Raw genomic sequence first — 15216 nt, forward strand, 5'->3', positions numbered from 1 at the left:
GATGCTACAGGCAGCTAGTGTACTGGTAGAGGCCAGAGATACTGCTAAACACCCAGCAATGTACAGCAGCCTGAAAAGGGGGAAGGTTCCAGGGTCAATGGCAGTGCTGTTGAGGCTGAGACACACTGGGCTGGAGCTGGGATCTGTCCGGGGTGTGACCTCTGGCAGAAGTCCAGAAGGATAGATTGGCACAGGGAGGGGCGGGGCTTGGGGGCCTCTGCCTGCCCTGGCTGGGGCTGGGTTACTGTCCTTGGAGCAGTTTTCCTTAGCTGCCTGCTCCTCTTTGTGGATTTTGCCTACCTTCCATTTTTCCTGTCTCCATTCCCTATAAACATGTGTGCAAACGGAAATGTCCTCTGCAAACAAATCCTGTTGGCCGGCTGCTGCAGCTGAGGCAGGTGGACCGAGGGCCAGCAGAGGAGGAGGGAGGAGGAGGAGGAGGGGGAGGAGGAGGAGGGTGGGAGGCAGACCAGAGCAGCCTCGCATCTCTACACCTGGGGTTAAAATTAAGAAAATATTTTTTATATTTCTGTGCTTTTTAAAGAAACCAAAATTCTAGACTTTTCACTACCTACACTGCAGCACTGGGGAGGTGAAGAAAGGTGGAGCTCTGGGGCTCACCTGGCAAGTCTTAAAATATAAGGTGACTGGGGATGACATCTGAGGTCAGCCTCTAGTCTCTACACATACACACATCTGCCCCTACATACTCACCCACATGCATGCACATACACAAATTACACATATGTATGTACACACATGAGTACATACATATGCACTATTCATATCATTTATATTTTATATGTATTTATTACTGTACATTTCTGTAAATAGTAATTATCATATTTATATATTAGTGATATTTACAAAAAATAAAATTTATATTATTAAAAGGAAAACTATGTGCACACACATATGGCAACCATAAGAAGGGAGGACTAGAATAGAAAGTAAGAGTCTCAAATTTCACCTACATAAAGAAGTCATTTTGGACAGTTTATTGTTGCTTTCCTATAGGAATGTGCTTGTGTATGTGTTTGTGTGTGTGTGCTCATGTGTGCACGTGTATGTTTGTGTGTTTGTGTGTTCATTTGTGTGTACTCATATGTGTGTGTATGCTCGTGTGTATGTGTGTATGTGTATGTGTGTGTATTTGTATGTGTGTGCTCATGTGTGCATGTGTATGATTGTGTGTTTGTGTGCTCATGTGTGTGTACTCGTGTGTGCGTGTGTGTGTGTGTGTGTGTGTGTGTTCATGTGTATGTGTGTGTGTGTTTGTATGTGTGTGCTCGTGTGCATGTGTATGTTTGTGTTTGTGTGCTCATATGTGTATACTCGTGCGTGTGTGTGTGTGTGTGTGTGTGTGTGCTTGTGTGTATGTGTATGTATGTGCGTGCGCACGCGCACGCTCTCTATGACTCTTACTAATGTCCAGAATGTATACACTGACTGGAACTTGCTCTTTCCATTCCCTGTACCTGGGCATCCTTCTGTCTATTTTTCTCACTCACAAGTTTCTCATAGGTGATTAGCATTATGATAAACATTATGATAAATTATAATAAGTAGGTCATCTAGTTCTACCCCAGCTTTACCCCAAAACACAAGGTAAGACTCAACTCCACCTCCCAGTCATCCACACCTTGATCCACAACAAATGCCACGGTGACCTGTGAAGACTGAGAATAAGGAACAATTACAGAGGACAAGCAGGAAAGAACAGGGTTTAAGCCGCTCCTTCCTTCTTGATAGTATGAGCCACACCCATATCTGAAAAGGAGTCTCCACACAGAAGGCATAAAGGGATGGTTCAGAAGCCTCAAAGGCATTTAAACATTTTTATTACATTTACATAGTTGTGTGTGTGTCAAAGAGAGAGAGAGGTAGGGGGGGCATGTGCAGAGACAATGCTTGGGGTACAGCTTGCAGGAACTGGTTCTCTCCTTCAGTGGTATGACATCAACCTCAGGTCATCAAACTCAGCCACAAGTGCCTTTACCCACTGAGGCATCTTATGGGTTCCTCAAAGGAATTTTAACAGCGTGTAACCTTCACTTTTATCTTAAAGCTACATCGTGTGTCTATACCACCTTAAAAGAGAAACACTGATAAGGGTTTTATCCTTTGAAGTGAGAGGTTTGTAACAGCCTGGGCCATCGAAACAACGCTTAGCAAAAAGGAAGACCAAGGAGCCATTCGAAAGACAGGGATCGAGGTCTCTGGGTATTTTTATTAGGATTCTATCTCTCAGCTTAATGTGGCAAGGGTTCATAGGCCAGACAGTGCATATGTATGAAGTGCTTTTCTCCCCACCTCTCAAAAGAGGGGTTTATAGCCCCAATGACCTACTTATTCCTATGAGGCTCTGCCTCTTAAAGGACCCACCACCTCCCAGTAGCATCTCGGGCAGCCAAGTTTTAGCTTTTGGAGGCCATTTCAGATCCAGACCAGTGCTAATGCTATGGTCTGGGGCTCACACTTTGAGACCAAACAACAGCCCATAGTCCAAATCAGGCGCACTTCTCATTTTACAAGTAAAGTTTTATTGAAGCCTAGTTATGTCTCCTTTGTGGACACCTACCTATGGTTGCTTTCTCCTTCAACAGCATGGTTGGATCACTTCAGCAGAGAGCTTAAAAATCTTCGAAATCTGATTGTTTATGGACACAGTGTGTTCACTCTGGCCTAAAGTAACACCTCTGCACACAATCTTCCAGCCATCTGCCCTCTCCTCCAGGGGAGAAATGACTTACTCGATTGGGAACAGGTGAACTTCCGATGAGCACATTCCTCGTTGCCTTGTGGGAGGGAATGTTAAAGGCAGTGTGAGGGCTGCTGTGCTCACCGAGGTTTACTCCAGTGACGACAGAGAACAGGGGCAGCTGCTATTCAGTCACTACTGCAAAGCTGTGGCCCATACCCGAGAGAGCAGCTTGGGAGGAGAAAGGTTTGGCCACACTGTTTCAGAGGCTTCTGTTTCTAGCTTTGTGCCAGAGGAACTTCTTCCTGGCAGACAGGAAGCAGAGTAACATGGGAGTGCATGAAGGCAGCAAGGTTAGCTCCACAACACCCCTCATCCTACCATGGCCCATGTCCTTCAACTAGGCCCTAACTACTACTTTTGCCACATCTCCATAAATCCACCATATTAAGACTCAATCAAAATATTAATCTATTGATGATATCATAACCTTCATTATCATCTCTGGAAATACCCTCAGATACACCAGAAGTGTGCTTACAAAGGTCTTAGACATCCTGGTTCTATCAAGTTGGAAGATCAGACCATAATAGGTCCCTTTACGCAGCCCATCAAAGAGCTCAGTCCACTTGCAATTTTTATTCTACACAGAGCCTGAAACATGAGACTCACCTGGGGTACATCTGGAAAACACCCACAAAAGTCCCCCGGGTCTAACTACTAACAGAATCTCTCTGAAGCAATAGGTGGCTAAGTGAGGAAGACATAATTCCTTGGTCCCCTAAAGCATCAGCTTGTGACTAGCCATGGAGACTCTTGGTAGAGAACGTTTTTCCCCAAAGCCCTGCCAGCATCTCTGGAACAAATAGGCAGAGATGGTTGTCAGTCCAATGTATAAATTTTGGAGGCTCATGTAAAAGCAAAAGCATTGCTTTATAGTTACACCTTCAGACGCTTCCAAAAAATGGTGTTATTCACACCAGGATCTGAAAGTGGGTTTCAGCTTGCATGTCATCTTAATATGACATCTTAACAGACACAGGCTCCACAGGCTCCACAGGCTCCACACAGATGCACAAAGAAGTGGTCCAGAGGGGCTGAAGAGTCTTAATCTTGGTTTCCATTTCTTAAGGAAGGAGAAGAGATCTAATTGATAAACCATCTGTTCTGGTTAGTTTTAATTATGTACTTGACGAATTCTATAATTACCTAGGTTGAGTGTCCCCGTGAGGTATTGCCCATGGGCGGGGAGGTTTGATTCTGTTAATTGATGTTGGAAGACCCCGCCTCATACTGTGCACACTGTGGGTGGCACTATTCCCTAAGAAGGACTTTCTGAGCCTTGTGAGTGGAGACTGTGAACTGAGCACTAGCATGCAAGCACTAGCTTCCCTCCGCTCTTGATGCTGGGTGTGAACGGCCCTGCTTCTGGATCCGGCCATGGTGACTTCCCTGTATTAGACTGTATCGTGGAATTGTGAACTAAAACAACCCCCCCCCGGGTTGTTCTAAGTTATGATAAGTATACTGTGACACAAGCATCATAAATCAAGGAGCCTCTGTATAGTGTGTGTGTGTGAGAGAGAGAGAGACAGACAGACAGACAGATAGACAGACTGTGTATGTGTGTGAGAGAGAGAGGGAGAGAGAGTGTGTGAGAGAGAGAGACAGACAGACAGACAGACAGTCTGTGTATGTGTGTGAGAGAGAGAGAGAGAGAGAGAGAGAGAGAGAGAGAGAGAGAGAGAGTGTGTGTGTGTATGTGTGTGTGTGTGAGAGAGAGAGAGAGAGAGAGTATGTGTGTGTATGTCTATGTGTTGGCCAGAGGCTCACATAGGCTCACGCCCCACTTAGTTTTTGAGACAGGTGTCTCACATACCTTGGAGCTTGTAGATTGGATAGAACAGTTCACAGCAAGTCCCAGAGATCCACTTGTCTCCAACTCCCCATCACTGGGGTTTCAGGTGTGCACCCATGCCTGACTCTGGAGACTGAACTCGGGTCCTCAGGCTTGTGTGGGGAACATTTTGCTGACTGAGTTCTCTCCCCAGCCCTGTCCTCTGCCTCTGGGAGGAGGTTCAGGAGGAGGAGGGGCCAGGTAAGGAAAGGACAGTGGTGCCTAGCTTCCCATTTCTACCTCTGAGCCCTGGATGCCCCATCTGCAAAGTGGGGGTAGGAACTGTCCCTTGCCAGTAGGGCTGTGAATCAAGCGGTTTCCCAGTGACTGGATGGCAGAGGTCAGGGTCAGCGATGCTGGTTCTCAGTGGTCAAAGTGTGGTTACCACACTGTCCTTATGGCTGTGGGAATGAAAAAGGGGAAGGAAAACAGATCTGCCTGAGTGACTGCTATGACTCGGAATGGAGCCAGGAAGGCTTGGAAAGCAGCCAGTCATGGTGAAATCTCTCCAGCAAGGGCTCTCTGCCTCAGCCTAGTGAACCAGCATCTGACACGGCACAAAATCCTGCATGTGCCCATGGATTTATTAGTATGGGAACTGAGACTTAGAAAGAGGCTAGATAGAACTGGTATATGTGGGGGCGGAGGGGCTCACATGTGTGTTTATACATATGTTTGCTTCAGTGTTTGGAAGCCAGAGGTCAACCCTGCCTGCCATTCCTCAGAAGCTATCCACCTTGATTTTTGAGACAAAGTCTGTCACTGAGACCCAGGGGCTTTTAGGTTACATTAGGCTGTCAGGTCAGTAAGCCACAGGGACCTGCCCACCTCCCCCTCCCCAGCTCTGGGATCACAAGCACATGCCACCATAGTGCTCTTTACAAGGACCGAGCCCAAGTCTTCCTGCATGAGCTATGTCTCCAGCCTCCTGAGGGAACTCACTGTGAGGACAAGCCTCGCCAGCTTGTTGACTTCAGAAAGAGCAAAGCGAGGGGCACTTGCTTCTGACAGTATTTTGTGGAAAGTAAAGATAATGAGGGATCAACTCGTTGGGGTATGCAGAAGTGAGCTGTGCAAGGGTCAGGGGAATCAGATGCATAGACCTTGTGGGTCTCTCTGGGGTTAACTCTCAAACACCCTGAAATGCAGGCCCTCCCTGACCCCATGGTCGTAAAATAACCCAGGATGTGTCTTGCTAGCTGACCACATTTTTTTTTATAGAAATGGGGAGGCAGCTTACTCCAGCACCCAAGAGGTGGGCCTCCGAGTGTATGCACGTGTTAGGGACCCACACACGGTCTGCAGTGGGCCTGTGCTGTGCTGCAGGCCTAAGCTTGCACTGCAGGTGCCGAGTTGGTCTGGGGACATGGAAGAAGACCTGTAATTACCTATGACCCAGCATACACAGGAGGAAACTGAGCCTGTCCTCCCTGAAAAAGCAGAGGACCACCCCGTTTTAATTTGTAGTGTTTATCACACCCATATTTGAAGGCATCCAGCTTCCCTTCTAGAACCATCTGCCTTGGCAAAGGAAATTAGCAACCAAAGGAATTTAGCTCCAGCAGAAAAGAACAAATTCATCTTCATAGCAAGTGTCAACATGGGATGCTTGAGCTAGCACAGCTGGTTTGAGATAGCTAGATTCTGACTGGACCCCAGAGAGATTTCTCATTATTTCACTGGACCTCAGTTTTCCCAGATGTGAATTGGGTGAATGGGTTCTCTCCCCCACCATGTTTGTCTCTCTTCTCTATTCCCCCCTCTCTCACTCTCTCTTTCATCTCTCTCCCTCTGACTCTCTGTCTCTTCCCTCCCTCTCTCTATGTTCCTCTGTCTCTCTCCCTATTCTGTCTGTGCCTCTCTGTTCTCTGTCTCTGTCTCTGTCTCTGTCTCTCTCTCTCTCTCTCTCTCTCTCTCTCTCGTATTACTAGCTTTCAGTGAACAGAATGCAGACTGCTGACTAGCCTCCTACCTCTCTCAGGATGACTGACTCTTCACATCATAGACTGATTAGGCCCAAATGTCCACAGTGTGAGGTTAACACATCCTACATGCTCAATAAAGCAAGGGCATCTTCACTGCCCCTCAGAGCCTGACTGTGGAGTCTAGGAGGTGCCCTCTTTTTCTTGCCAACTTCATTTCTCTGAATCGACTTGCTATGGCACCCCAGAAGTCCTCAGTTTGGTTGACAACTCTTTAGAGATAAATTGGGTCTAAAATTCCAGAAGGTGGACTCCATGGGGCAGGGTGTGGGTGGGGTCTATTCAGTGCCTGAGGAAGGAAGCCAGATTTCAGCGTGCTGTCCACAGAGGGCAGCTTCAAGATGCTTGAGATCTGTGTGGTTCAGAGGCTTGCTCTGATCAGCCACGGAATGGGCTAAAGGACTCGGCCTAAGGAAAGAATTCCCCTAGTGAACCCTTTCCCCTTATGCTTTCACTGTGGTTGAAACAGAACTTTTCATGTGTCCATTGACACACAATGGAGTGTTGAGCTTTCTTATAGATGGAGAGTCATAATCATACAAAGGAATCATGGCAGAGTGAATTGCCATCTCTCTATAGAGAGCTGATGTTCCCTCCCCTGGATGCCCTCATTCTATTCTACCTGTTTGCATCCTTGTAGCTATCCAATCATCACCTGGCACTACATTCATCTATATTATTTCAGATGGGGAAAGAGATGACCAATCTTATTAGCTCATTTTCCATTATTCTAGCAAAATACCCGAGGCGCTGGGTACATTCTAAAGAAAAGAGGTTTGTTTAATACACAGAGAGGCTGAAAGTTAAGATTGAGTGGCCCAACTTTTTGTCTCTTATTAAAGATCTCAATAAGACATCAAGGGTTGGGGGATCAGTTGGCAAGATGAAAATTGAGAGCTCAGGCTTACTCTTCCATAATGACCCACGTTTGCAGCACCTACCCAGGGCCCCCTGAGCACTACTCTATTCCCTTCTGAAAACAGGAGCCCATAACCTAGACACCTGCCCTGGGCTCTGCCTTTTAAAGGTCCCACCATCTTCTTACTGCCACACTGAGGCCCACAAAACCCATGAAATGTAAACAGGTCCTTGGAGAGGGCCCAAGGATTCCTCATGGTGCACACACGGAGTTTGTGATATCTGCCTATGAGTCTGGGTTACACAGGCTTCTGGGAAATTGATTTTGAATGGCAAGTTAGAAGAGTGTGCATGTATGTGTGCATGTGTGCATGAGTATGTATGTATATATGATTGTATACATGTGTATGTATGTGTGTGTTACAGTAATACATTAATGTTTGCTTTCACATGCATGTTCCACGATAACCAGCAAAGAAGATTTGAAGGGAGAAGGAACATAAGGATCTGGTTAAAAGGAGTTGCTTTCCTCTGCTTCAATACTGTGAGCGAGGTCACTCACTAGCTATAGGATTTGGTTCCTTAAACAACCAGTGGTGGAGCAGGGCTATCCACCCCACTGTCTCCGGCACTATGCTGGCTTCTTTTGTGTTTGTGTTTGAGACACTGTCTGTACTCACTTTAAACTTCTGATCCTCTTACCTCAGACACATTCAGGCTGGGATTACAGGGATGCCCCAGCAGGCTACATTCTAATCTTTGTTTTGTTTTTGTTTTTGAGAGAGGGTCTCACTATGTAGACCAGGCTGGACTTGAACTCACAGAGATGCACCAGCCTCTGCCTCCTGCATGCTGGGATCAAAGGCATGTGCCACCACACCTAGCCTCTAATCCTAAGTCTCTGTTCTCTGCAGTGACACAGAACTAGGAATTTGTGGTGACATCATCTCTGGACTTTTCTCCCACTGCTTTTACACTCAATGCCATTAACTTTATTCAACCTCAACTTAACATTTGCATTCGAAATTGTGTATTTTTCCACAGACCATCAGGACTGCATAACTTTGCTATGCAGTTTGCAAGTGCCTGAGCCTGCCAGTTACTTCAGATGGCCATAGAGGCGGCCTTCCCATCTCCCAGGGCTGAATCACCGGGAGAGCTCCCGCCTCTCCAGGCCTAATAATTCACCAGCCAAGTTACTTTGCAAACTGGGCTGGGAAGCGTAGGCTATAATGCTTCCGTTTCCTTTCCTTCCCTTCTGGCAATTTAGTTGTGGATTCTCTAATAACGGCTGTTTTTGCTTTCTTCCAACATAATATGTGCTTGTTACATGAAGTTCAAACTCTTATAGACTTATATAACACAAAAAGTAGAATTTCCCTCCAGAGAAAGGCTCTCTTGACAGTTCGGTGGACTGTGTGTTTTGCAGATGCCCCATTCATTTTAAATATGAGGCCCTGTCTCATTTCCAGCAGTCATTTAGATCCCATGGCATTATATACCATCAGAGCTTAATTAGTGCTCCTCTCCACTCTTGGTATTGGCATCTACAAAGCATATTCTAAGTAAATGACACAGGTGCAAATGAGCTATTAGAAAGTGTAATGGGACCCCCAGGGGATGTTAGGTGACTGGGCTCCACTCTCAGGATTGGACTCCATGGTCTTAGAGAGTTTCTTCACCCCTCCTCCATATACCATCAAGAGTAAAGCAGGAAGGTGCCATCTTCACAGAGAGTAAGCCCTCATTACCAGACTCCAAATGTGTTACCCCTCGGTCTTGGACTTCCCATCCTCTAGAATTATAAGAAACGAGTTTCTGGTGTTTTCAAGCTGCCTAATTTCTAGCAATTTATCATAGCTGCCTGGACAGACCTAGTCAGGCAAATGGGGCAAAGTCTGAGAGAGACTCAGTCCAGCCATCCTCCGTCACTGGAGTCAATGGGACAGTAACATTCCCAGAGTGGTGAGTGGCAGCATGCTCAAAGTTCTAGCAACTGGGGCAGCTGTCTCGAGCCTTGTCGTCTGGGATATTCTGTGGATTTGGCTGCACAGGCACAGGGCAAGCCCCTGAGTAGCTGATCCCAAGTCTCCAGGCCCCTCTTATATGGAGCCATGGTGCCCAATGTGGGACGAGTTCCACAGAAGCCAGGAGTAGCTTCCGGTGTGGCTGGGGGACAGGCAGGCAGGATGTTAGTAGCTTCCTGATTCTTCATGAGAAAAGTCTCATCTCCACTGATTACTGTCCTTGCATGCAGTGTCCTAACATGTCAGTTGGCATTTTTTTCTAGGAAGGATCAGGTAGTGAATATTTATTTGAAGGCTCATCTAAGCTATAAAATGTATCTTGAACACATTTTGTGGCTTACATATTCACCATCACACATGCCACCAAATCCAGATGTTGAGGCCTTAACTCCCAGTGTAATCCTGTCAGGATGTGGTTTCGTGGGGACATGGTTAAGTCATGGGGGCAGAGCACTCACTTTTGGGATTTATGGCTTGATGAAAGAGGTCTCAGAGAACTGACTTAACCCTCCCAGTGTGTGAGTACACAAATGCCATCTCAGCTGGCGGGTGGTGGCACAAGCCTTTAGTCCCAGCCCTTGGGATGCAGAGGTAGGAAAACCTCTATGAGTTCAAGGCTAGCCTGGTCTACAAAGTGAGTTCCAGGACAACCAGGAAAACCCTGTCTTGAAAAAACGGAAAAAAATAAATAAACAAAAAAGCTGACTGAGAGACTACACTCCGTCTTGATCTTGTGCCACCCAGTCTTCAGAACCATGAGAAATAGATTTCTGTTGTTTACAAGCCGCCTGGGTTATGGCGCTTTCCCATAGCAACCCAAACAAACTAAGATCTCAACCCTGTCTTGCAGCACAAAGTCATCATTATGTAAGCAAATGGGTTTGGCTGTATTTCAAGAAAACTTTATTTGCAAAAATAGGTGGAGGGATGTACTTGTCTTGGAAACTTTATGTTGTCAATTCCTACTGTATAAAATATCCTTGTATGTATTTATCTGTATCTGGCTCTGCAAATGTGCTGTGGGACACATTCTTAGAGCAGATGTGCTGGGTCACAAGTTGCTTTTTATTTTGAACCAACTTAGTCTTCATTACACGAGAGTGTTTAAATTTTTCCTTGCTTCTCTCTGTCTTTCTCTGTCTCTCTGTTTCCTCTACCTGTCTGTCTCTCCTTTGTCTCTCTGTGTCTGTGTCTCTTTCTATATTGTGTGCATGTGTGTGAGTATATGTTTGTGCTCGCACATACATATTCATTTGTATGTGTGTGTACATATGTATGGTAAAGCCAAAAGTCAAGGCTGGGTGTCTTCCTCAATCTCTCTTCACCTTATTTTTTGTGAACCTGGAGTTCGCCAGTCCAGCAAGGCTGGGTTCAGGGAGCACACAGGAATGTTTATGTGGATGCTATGGACCTAAACTCTGGTCCTCATGCTTATACAAATAAGCACTTAATTGAACCTTCTCCCCACCCCAAGATTTCCTTCCTTAAAACCTTTCTCCAGGATACAGGACCTATGCTCAATTGAGGGATGCTTCTGTGTGGGGTCACCTTTTCCTTTGGAATTCCTGCAATGGGACTCAGTCTATAGCTTAGTCAGGGTTGACACGTGACTTCTCCTGCCTCAACCTCTTACATGCTAGGACTGTAGGCATAAGCTTTGGTAGTAAGATCAAGCCTCATACGTTCCTTACTAATCATGGTTCTAAAATGTCTTGACTGTATCTACAAAAAAAAAAAAATTTTTTTTTGGTGCACCGCCTTACCAATTTCCTTACTAAGCCAAGATTCCATTATAACTGTTACCCTGTCATAAGGGACCTTCATGTAATGAGGTCTATCTATGGCCCCCAAGCTCATTACCAGCTGTATAAAAAGTATACATGTTCCAATTGCGGCCCCCCCCCAATAGCTGGCAAGGATCAGACACCCTTGAGCAAGCATCGTGTTTCTCCTGCCCTGTTTCAATGGGTATTTTGGTTTTCAGATGTTGGATGGTGTTCTGGATTTTGTGGTTGCACTTTTCCTTTCCCAGCCCCCACTGGTTATCATTTGGAATTCTCTATGTGAACCCCACAAGGGAGAATGGAGGCTGACTACTAGCATGCAAGCTCTGTTTGGGGCTCTAGATTTGAGCTGGTTTGTTTGATAATCAGGACCCCTCCCAGGATCTAGCCTGCCATTGCTTGGCTCATGCTGGGCAAATCTGTGTTATTTCCCATTCTTTAGCCTTTCATTTATAGCACAGGCACAGCCTGCTTCCCCATTAGTGAGACAGCACACTTAAACTATCTACACACAGATAAAGAATGAGGTTATACTTGGCCAGGAAGATAAATCAGCCCAACCATCTCATTAGGTTTCAAAGACACTAACTAATTAAGCTTGCATTGGAATTAACAGGGAATCCTTCTGAGAGACAGATGTGACAAGGCATGGAAGAAACTACACTGCCATTTCTCTCAGTGAACTTACCTTCACTGTGAGAAAAAGAGGAAATGTTTTTTAAATAAGGTCAATGGACAGAAATTTAGGATCAAAACAATAATACATCACTTGCCATTGTGTGCCAGGAGGGAGCCCTATACACATCATTGCATCTTCATCATGAATTAACTTTCAAGATAAAGTGAGAATAGTCTCGACTAAATGGGGAAAGGGAGGCATAAGAGAGTTTACCTTATGTCATAGTACTTTTCCTGTTTGCTGTGATAAGGTGACCTGACAAAAGCAACCTAAAACAAAAGCGGGGGATGTATTTTGGCTGACAATTCTGGTATAGTCCATCATGGTAGGAAGTCAAGACTGAAGGAGTTTGAGGGAGCTGATTACATTGGGTACTGGTCAAGAAACAGTAATCAATATGTTCAGCAAATTTTCTCCTTTTCCATATAATTCAAGACCCAAGCCTTGGGAATGGTGCCACCCAAAGTGGGCGGGTCTTCCCACTTTAATGATTCCAAACAAGATAACCCTCCATAGGCATGTTCAGGAGCCAGTCTCTCAAGGTGATGCTAGATTCTTCAGAGTTGACAGCTGAGATTAATAATCACCCTTGCTTGCTTGAGTCCCAAGAATGTCTATCCTTTTAGTCCAACCCTAGTTACTCTCATTTGTGTTAGATTGACTGCCTACCATGCCAAGAGACATTTGGGGTTGTCACTTCTTGAGGGATGCTGCTACTGGGAGGATGCTGCTACTGGCATCTAGTAGGTAACTGGCAGAAATGCTACTAATCACATCACCAGACACGTCTCTATAGTAAAGTATTTTTCAGACCATGATATCAACAATACTGCTGTTGAGATATTCTTGTTTGACCCTGGAGATATGGATCAGTGGGTAAGAGTGCTTGCTATGCAAGCATGAGAATTTGAGTTCAGATCCCCAATACTCTATGAAAAGCTGAACATGGCTGAATACAAAGGCCTGCAACCCAAGTGCTTTGGGAGAACAGAGACAAGAAGATCACTGAGCTTGCTGCTCATCAGTCTGTCTCAGGTTCACTGAGAGACCCTTCACAGGGAAATAGGGAAGAGTATGACAGAGCAGGACATGACGTCCTCTTCTGGTCTCTGCAAGTGCGCACATAGGCAATGTATATTGACTTGGAACACACACAAAAAACCTTGGTATGTCCACTTAGCTAGACTATAGTGACAGCTTGCTGTCTCACCAGAGCTGTCCACTCAGAGTTCTGTAGGCAGTGTGTACGTCAGTGAGGTGTAACTTTACAGTTGCATATTGTGGGTGGCACATTTCAAAAATGAAGCATTCAGTGCAAAAGTTGGCATATGGAGATAGCTGACTTGGTAAAGGACAGCAGTGCTTAGGGGCCTCAGCTGTGCTTAAGAGTGTGCCCCCCACAAGAAGAGGCAACGTCCCCAAAGCAACAACCCTGTCCGTGTTTGCCGCTGAGCAGTGTGTGAACTAATGACCTGTGTCTCGAACCTACCTCCCATCCCATTTCCCCTGCTCCTCACTTCTTCCCTGCCTGCCCACGCCCCTCTGGCTCTCTAGTGTTCGGTCACAACATGAAAAGCAGCAATGACTTCATTGGGAGGATCGTCATCGGCCAGTATTCCTCCGGCCCCTCGGAATCCAACCACTGGCGGCGGATGCTCAACACTCACCGCACTGCTGTGGAACAATGGCATAGCCTGAGGTCCCGGGCTGAGTGCGACCGCGTGTCTCCCGCCTCCCTGGAGGTGACCTGATCGCCGTAAGGAAGGCAACCTTCATTTGTTAAAAAAAGAGGAAAAGAAATGTGTCACATAAATATTCAACCCACACCTACGTATACTTTCACACATGTGCACGCGCATACACAACGCCCTCTCGGTACTGAGAGCGGGCTGACAATTGATCATGAAAGAGCCACCCTCACTGAGGAAGCTTGTGAAGTCTCCAGAAACTCCATTCATGCCTACATCACAAGCTGGGTAGGATCTGCTGTGGGACTTAGTAGCAGTGCCTACTCTTGTCCAAACCCAATGTCCCAAGATAAACTTTTGACCCTCAGGCCAGAGAAAGGAGGCCTTCCTAGGAAGAGCCTGACTCAGTTTACCACAAGTTCAGCTGATATGTGGGGGTGCTTGATTTCCCCACTTCGAAACCACATCTTCCAGGAAACTTCTGAACAGGCCACTGTTTCCTGGGCTCTCCACCCTTTCTCCAACAGTGTAAGTATCTTTATTTTCTCCTTAGCAAATATGATAAATAGATTAGACTCTTTGGAGAGACCAAAGGGTGACAAAAGACCCTGTGTCAGAAACCCAGGCTCACCTACTTTGTCCTTGTGTTAGCTTATTTCTGGGACTCCTGTGGGTGGTGTGTTATTGTGAGTGTGCCCTCACGGGTGAGTACACGTGTGCCTACTCATCCCATTAGATAGCAAGGTGGTGGCCAGGGCCCCTATCCACGAAGCTCCCTTACCTCTGCCTTTTATCCAATTCAAGTTTACCCCATGTCCTCTCACGCATCAGAGGCCCCACCTGAGGTAGCTATAGTTCATGTGTGTCTATAAATAGGGTTATGATAGAGCAAAGGTAACATGTCTGACTGAATCATGGTGGCTGTGACCCATCAGGGGGTCTAGCATGGGAATGAGAATGATGTCACATCCCTCTTCCATGGCCTCTCCCCTTGACCAGACTCCAGTGATCCTTCTGTGTTTGTGTGTGCACCACAGTCATGTCTCATGTGCTAAGGCTTTAGTGACGTTAGAATAGATTCTTCCCTCATGGGATGCTTCTGTATCTTTCTCCACAGCGTATTGTCCTCTGTGATGGGGAGTTATCTGTTGTTGAAATAAAAGATTATTTATTTGTGACATGCATTGGAGTTATCTGTTTTGTTCATGACAGAAGTTGGGAAGGTGCTGGGCTGCTGGTATGCATAATGAGGCAATCCAGCCAGAGATAAGGGTGACTTAGTGAGATGCTTGCTGTTGGATCCCCAGTGCCCATGTAAAAAGACAGGCCCGACAAAAGCATCTGTAATCCTACTGTAGGGTGTGGTGTGTGCATGTGTGTGTGTGTGTGTGTGTGTGTGTGTGGTGTGTTCATGTGTCTATGGGTGTGTTCTGTGACAAGACTTCTCCTGGAGAAATCTAACACATATGTCTTATTTACCCCAGATAAGGAGCCCACAACAGACTAAAGTACAGATACTACCAAAGTCTAATTTGGCAAACCAATGAGTATAATTGGGGATATTTAGTATGTGTGAGCAGTTACTTACAGGAACAGAAGT

General features: G+C 46.0%; 1 protein-coding gene across 1 annotated transcript in view; it reads left to right on the forward strand.

The window, feature by feature from the left end:
• The window catches only part of Syt17 (synaptotagmin 17), a 68783-nt gene extending 53983 nt beyond the window's left edge, over positions 1-14800 (forward strand). The window contains exon 8 of the mRNA XM_052200540.1: positions 13483-14800. Within this exon, the coding sequence (XP_052056500.1) occupies positions 13483-13679 (197 nt within the window). The 3' untranslated portion in view covers positions 13680-14800. The remainder of the gene's footprint in view (positions 1-13482) is intronic.
• Positions 14801-15216: the final 416 nt, after the last annotated feature.

Source organism: Apodemus sylvaticus, chromosome 1 (assembly GCF_947179515.1).
Source record: "Apodemus sylvaticus chromosome 1, mApoSyl1.1, whole genome shotgun sequence".
NCBI lineage: Eukaryota > Metazoa > Chordata > Mammalia > Rodentia > Muridae > Apodemus > Apodemus sylvaticus.